This window comes from Schistocerca americana, chromosome 2, assembly GCF_021461395.2.
Source record: "Schistocerca americana isolate TAMUIC-IGC-003095 chromosome 2, iqSchAmer2.1, whole genome shotgun sequence".
Taxonomy (NCBI): domain Eukaryota; kingdom Metazoa; phylum Arthropoda; class Insecta; order Orthoptera; family Acrididae; genus Schistocerca; species Schistocerca americana.
In genome coordinates, this window is record NC_060120.1 from 219,253,598 (window position 1) to 219,261,048 (window position 7,451).

Genomic DNA, 7,451 nt, shown 5'->3' on the forward strand with positions numbered 1-7,451 from the left:
TCTGTGTGGCCTCCACTTAAAATGTGAGTGTTGACATATCAATCCTACTGGTGCAGCAAAGTAATCAATGCATGAATGAGTTGGAACAACAGGAGCAACTACAAAATTATACACCAGCTTGATATGCAAACAGTAAAAAAGTACCCATTAACTGATACGTGACATTCATTCAAGACTTTGCACAACATTTAAAAGAAAAAAGTAATATTAACAGAAGAGTAAAAGAAAATGGGGCTATTTGTAACAAACAATGGTTTCCATGAAATCGTTTTAATAGGGAATGTATAATAATTGAAAAAGCATTTTCAATTATATGCGTAAGTTTTTATTCATATTCACAGTAGCTTGATCTACTTTGTTACTGAACTCTGTTCAGTCTGTATACTTTATACTGATAGGTTAACGAAACACTGCTTTATTTCTTTCACAATTGCATATTTCTACTACTTCATACAATGCTCATGACTTTTAACTTATTTCATAACTGTACTCCTGCGCTTAGATAAGTATCAGTATTGGAAACCAAATGATTACTAAACAAGTTCGAACACTTATTACAGTTTTTACAATTTAAAAACTTTTAGTCGATCGGGTTGTCAGCCATTAGAAAAATTTTGTTGAGAGAAAATACTAATCCATTTCCTACCACTGATTGTGGTTGAAACAGCCACTGTTCCCCTGAAAAATTTAAACGTTAGCACTTATGACGTTCACTACAGTACAGTGATTCCAGTGAACAACTCAATCTTGGCGAGGTGGTAGCGTCGCTGCTGTAATGTAGCCAGAATGACCACACACTGAAAGTCCAGGGGAAGCAGTATTGTAAGTTTTTTGTGAGGTTGCTTCTTTTGTTCCTATATTCAAAATGGGCATGGCGCGTACTTGCACATTCAGTTCTTTAAGCAAACATTCCATTGTTACTATCTCGAAAAATCCATTCTCACTTAAAGCCTTGCACGTGTTTTGCACTTGCTCTATACACGGTGAAAACGATACAAATCTGCCGCCGATTTGTTTAAAAGCCGCAACTGCATAAGGTACTGCATCCCAAGGCTTTGGCAAATCAAGGAATACTGCGTCTGCACGATTTGTAACAGCCGCTCCGAAACCATCCTCACAGACATCACGGTGTTCAACAGATACATACTCTGACAAACCATGCTCCTTAAACTCTTCCCGAACTACGTCGACTCTAGCAGCATGAAAATCATATGTAAACAAATGTCCTGAAGGTTTTATTGTTCGGATCAAGGCGTGAGAGAGCGAGCCACTTCCAGTTCCTGCTTCAATAACTATACTTCCCGGCTTTAGCTCCAACTGAAAAATTATCATACTAATATCCGGTGTGTATATGATTTGTGTCCTATGAAGTAAAGTTAACGTCCACAATTCCGGTGTTGGGTGAAGTACGTATACCCATCCTTTAGTTAATTTAACTTTGCTTCCAAATTTTTTACCAATTAGAGAATCTACTTTTAATGCGCCATAAACAGTTTGGAAAACATTTGACACAAGAGCCCCATTTTTATTTTTTATTTGTGGTGTCACTTTCAAAGCATGCATGCTGTTAACGTTGACATAAAGTATAACGGTATCGTCTTCTTCTATCACTTCTTTGAAACGCGCGAAACTCATTTTCGTTGCGTGGTAAATACTGTTTCTCAACACTTACTCCTACGGAACACACAACACCAACTAAAACAACTTCAAGTCCTCAACAACTGTTTAGTGTTTACATATTACACAGTACACACGTGTATTCGTACTTGTCAACTTTGCGCGTTGCGTCTGTTCAAAGATAGCTTTAAAAACATTGAAGAGATCCCAGTCGCATCTTTAGACTTTCTTTAAGCCACATGTCTATAAGCATTGAAAATTATCATTTAGAATAGAAAATTGAGAAATTTTCAGTCCCTGAGCATTTCTTAAATATGGTTGACTACCTGTATGTGAAAACGCAATGCACGAGCAAATCTAGAATTTTGTGCTGAACATGAACTAAGTACATACAGTCCACATGAGATAGTTTTTTAAAGTCCTTCTTCTGTCAATCTAGATACAGTAATCATTTGTATTGTGTGTAACTTGTTGTAAGTAAAGACATTAACTATGAGAAGACTTGCTATTAAGGTGAATAATTTCATTTTGTCATTGCAAAATATAGAAAGAAACCATGTAAAAGAAGGTAGTGGACTATATAATTTCACACACATCGAAATCACTAAGTTTTAAATTGGGTGTAAGCTATCAGTTACCATAATTAAAATGCTACCAAATTGATTTTATTTACAATTGCTGTTGCAGGAATGATGGATGTCAATTATTAGGCCATTGGATGCATGAACCCTTAGGGTAGTTTGGTAACTTTTGTCAAATGTCAACAACAGATTTTGAGTTGCTCCTTCATATGTTTCATATGTTCATTTATTAGTTGTTCAGCGTGTTTACCATGGAATTAGTTGCTCAAAACACATTTTACATATTCATAATTGTTGTTACCAATTTTTACATTATACATTATGCATATACATACATTCATCTTTCTAATAGTTAGTAATTGTTACATTTTACACACATCATTATACATATACGGAAATACATATAAATACATAAATTTTTTACTAATCAGAAGATTTCAGCGACAATCATTAAACAGTTTGCATTCAAGAGTTAATTATACAGTTTTACACATTTGGTTAATGGTAGTTATATTATTTCATTGTTTAAATATTCCCTCCAAATTACTTCCAAGATACGAGACAGTTTCGAAGGCCTACACTTCCACTGAGGTGACTGAAGTTTCTAAAGCAATATGTGAGATCTCGAATGACAATGTTAAGGTAATGACTACTTTTAAAATTACTTTGAGTAATAGTGCGTGTGAAAGGCACAATTAAGTTTGAAAACCTACCTATCTGTTTCAAATATCCACTCAAGTGATTTTACTGATAATGCCTTAAGTTCGCAAAGTTAATGTTTCCAGCACCATAAAATTCCACCAATTTTAGGAAAATGTAAAGTGCAAGTTGTAGGTATGTGAAAAAATATTTGTTAGTTGGCAAAGGATACTTTATTACAAAACAAAATTTAAGAAATCATTCACTGGTATTGTTAATTAATAATGCTCTTTCTGTTATGTCTCAGAGCTCTGTGGCTGTTGCACATACTGGACATATTGGGTGTCACACGAACTTTGGTGCATTGTTATGTATTGATTTTTCAGTGCTTGTTTTTTGTATAAGAAATTGTCCATTGCATGTACAATGTCCTTTCTTTCTCATCCATCAAATTCTTAGATTTTCTTTGGATCTAGTTGGCAGTACAAATCTATCTTACCAGGCTATTGTTGTTTTGTTTCTCATACTGTTTTGAATATTGAGACAGCCTGATCCATTTGTTTTTTAGAATGTTCTATTTCTGGCTGTCTACAGCATTTGGTATTGACAGGTGTTCCTGTTGATTCTTTTGCCACTGAACCGGTGCCTTTTGTTTCACAGTATGTTTCATTGGAAGAAGTCTGGAAGAAACACATCATGTTCCTAGAATGAAATTTTCACTCTACAGCGGAGTGTGCACTGATATGAAAGTTCCTGGCAGATTACGTTTTTGTAGCAGATGCCACTTTTGCATTATCGTTACCCTGGAATACCAGAGTTGTAATTGAATCTACATTTGGTATAATGACACCTGTTTCCAGAGTTTTTCAGAAGCCAATGTTGTTTGCATAAAAAAAGCAATAACTGTAATGTTGAAATGCGTAATATTGCTCAAATTTTAAAGAAAAGATGAATTTCACATAGTATTTGCATACCTGAAGGTTCAATAAATGCGTCTTACAGGAAAATCAAGGTACACTATTGTCACTAACTAATGCACCAAGGCAGCCAATGCAAAATGTGAGGGAAACGTATATGTAGATTTATAAACACGTGATGATTTTGCTGCTTTCTTTTACGAAGCCAGATCTCATATATGAAAATACCGTATGTACAAGGCTTACATGGCTTACAGCAAGCCAAATAATGTGAAAAGATTGTGAAAGATTGATAAAATAAAAAAATCATCAGCAGTATCCTTGGCAATTTCAGTACTAAGACACTGTAAGAAGTGAAGAACTCAGTAAAGTAAACACCATATTAAATAGTTTGCAACTAGGAAACACTGAAAGTAATGCAAGTTGGCCAACGGTGCAACATCTTGTCACGAAAGTATTTTCAGGGGATGGCAGGTATAACACAGTAAGTTTCTTGTCTTTATAGAATGAGTGTTCTATTATGGCATTGTAAATGAAGCTAAAGTTAAATTGAATCAATGATTGCAAAAAATCTCATAAATCTGCTTTTCTAAATTTTACAGTGGAGTGAAAAATTTCTTACAAATGAAGAAGAAATTTTAATTTATTTTAGATGTACATATCTTGTACATAGAAACACACTATTATAACCAACTTCTTAATCTTATATCCAATTTGGTTTCTAAAACAAAAACTTGGAAAATATTGTTGCTTCAGAACTAAGTGAATAATAATTCAGTGAAAGAAAGAGTTATACTTAAGAGAATGTAGATATTTATTCATTAAAATAAATGGAGCCCAACAGATCATTCAGTCTGTATTTTCCAGATGAAAGGTAAACATTTAAGTATTACAAATCACATGATTTTCAATACTTTCACAACAAAACTAGACATAAATAAGATGATGTACAAAGCAACATACCAAAAATTCGCTACATTAAGACAAATAGATTATGTCAGCATAACATAATTAAGAAGATCGTCTGGAGCATTTTGACTCAGTAGAGTGACAATCGAAGAGATTTTTCATAGTACATTCAGAAAACTTGTGATAGATATCCAGACATTCTTTCCAGATATTCCAGCATTTTTTTGTTCACTGAAAAAGCACAAGAAGGGTAACATAGAGAGCTGGGAAGTCTAATATTTTGATGTTATTCTGACTTTTCGAGCATGAATGAGTGAGACTACCTCATCAACAAACTGTTTGACTCCTACAAGTCCCTTGTGTTGTGTCATACTGAAATTCATGTAGTTACTAGGGGAAAATTTAATTTTACATTGGGCAACAATGGTCTACCCCAGTGATTTCACAATGAGATATCTTTTTTTTTGCAATAGTCTTTCCACTTACAATTTTGTAAAGCTGAAATTCTGAATCAGACTTTCGTACTGAATCTGGCTGAAAGTTATAAACTAAATTTTCATTTGCAATAAAGGTTTTCCATCCCCAAGCAGGACCCAACGACCACCACCACCACCACCACCACCACCACAACTATCAGGGTTTGTATAATCAAAAGACATTGAAATCATAGCTGACTAGTCTTCATAAGTACAATTCAAAGCCAGACATTGCAGGCAAGCAGTCTTCATCTGTGCAAGTCGAACATGAAAGTTGTAGCATAAGTAGGAAAAAAGACCCACTACTGAGTGATTACACAATTGCCAAACTACAACTGGCGACAGATGCATACATCAAATGTCTGCGAGTAAGCAAAAAGAATGATTTAGAATGGAACGACTGTGTAACACTGATCATAGGAAAGGTGAACGCTAGGCCAAGATCATGGAAATATTCCTCATGAATATAGCCCACACAAATCACAAGTCTCTGTTCAACCATTATGTCAGTATTGCTCCTCAGTCTGAAGTCCTTACTAGAGAGGACTGTTAGAGGAAATAGGGAAGATCCAAAGAAGTATGACACTTTTTATCACGAGTTTGTTCAGTAAGCACAAAAGAAACAAACAGATGCTGATCAGACTTCAACGGCAGCTGTTACAACAGAGGTGTTGTGCACTACAATGTGCTTTATTGCTAAAATTCTGAGAACATATGTTTCTGGAAGCTTCTGCTAGTGTATTGCAACCTTCTACATAGTATATGGTGGGAAGGACCATGAAGGTAAAATTAAAAAGATTCAGTCTTATGTGAAAGATTTCCAACTATTGTATCTCCCATACGTCATTCAGGCTGGAACAGGAAAGGGGGAAGTGACAGTGATACACAAAATACCAGCCGTCACACACCATGAGATGATTTAAGGAGTATAGATGTTGATGCAGACATAAATACGTTAATGTTTTAGCTCTTGTGTTACTTCGCATTTCATTCATGGTTCTCTTCTCATTACATTCAATCCAGTCTCTCCAGAAGTGATTGCATACATTTTAAAAACAAGACTTTCTTACTGCAGCTTGCTGCTATTATAAAATTCCTCTTTTTTATAATTATAATTTCTTCTGTAAGCTTAATGACCTGTTTATTGGGCCTTGGTAGCTGCTTTTGCTGCATTTACTGTTGTACTGTAATTTTGATTAATAACAAGCTTGAAATGGAGCACACTGCACTGAGGTTAACCTGAAATCTTCTCAATTTATTGATATCAGAACATTAAAATATCGTCTGTTCTTGGTGAATTAATATATTAGATTAGATTAGATTAATTATTCATTCCATAGACCCGTAAAAGAGGGAATCCTCCTGGGTGTGGAACAAGTCAGATAAATTCATTACAAAAATGTAATTAGATAAACTTGAGTTTCATTAATTTTAATGATCCTCAGTCAATAAACAGTAAAATTATGTACATGAATTAAATTTAGTCTTCTAATATTTACAGGTTTAATATTTACATCTGCTTTTATTAAATCCATCATTCAGACATTTGTCAGTTTCTTGGCTATTACAACCAAGTACTGTCAAAAATTAAAGTAAATTATTCATTTCATTGATCCTCAGTTAAGAACAGTCAGATTATGTACAAGATTTAAAATTAAACTTCCACTATTTACAGACTTAAGAAGTACATCTGCTTTCCATACATCCATCATTTGCACAGTAGGTAGTTACTTGGCTGTTACAGCCAAGTACTGTCAAGAATTAAAGTATAATAAATTTTCATTAAAATGGTCTACTCCATTTGTTGAAAAACTCATGGATGGAATAGAAGGAGCTGACCACCAGAAATTCTTTTAAATTATGTTTAAATTGTGCCTTGTCTGAAACTAAACTCTTAATAGTTGCTGGTAACTTATTGAAAATATGCGTTGCTGAATACTGGACTCCTTTTTGGGCAATAGTTAGTGATTTTAAATCTTTATGTATATTGTTCTTATTCCTAGTATTGATACTGTGTACTAAGCAGTTAATTGGAAAAAGAGATGTATCATTTACAACAAACTTCATTAAGGAATAAATATACTGCAAAGCAGTGGTTAATATGCCCAATTCTTTGAATAGGTTTCGACATGATGTTCTTGGATTTACATTACTCATTACTCTTATTATATTCTTCTGTACTCTAAAAATTTGTTCTCTGTTTCTGGAGTTATCCCAAAATATGATACCATATGACACAATGGAGTGAAAATAAGCAAAATATGCCCATTTTTTATAATTGTATCTCCTATGTCTGACATCATTCGCATCGC

At 34.1% G+C, this 7,451-nt stretch overlaps 1 protein-coding gene across 1 annotated transcript; it reads right to left on the reverse strand.

Annotated features, from left to right (window-relative positions):
* Positions 1-327: 327 nt before the first annotated feature.
* On the reverse strand, positions 328-1,789 carry LOC124594846 (tRNA (adenine(58)-N(1))-methyltransferase catalytic subunit TRMT61A-like). Its single transcript, XM_047133303.1, has one exon. It carries the CDS (start codon positions 1,633-1,635, stop codon positions 742-744), a length of 894 nt encoding a protein of 297 aa, XP_046989259.1. The 5' UTR covers positions 1,636-1,789; the 3' UTR covers positions 328-741.
* Positions 1,790-7,451: the final 5,662 nt, after the last annotated feature.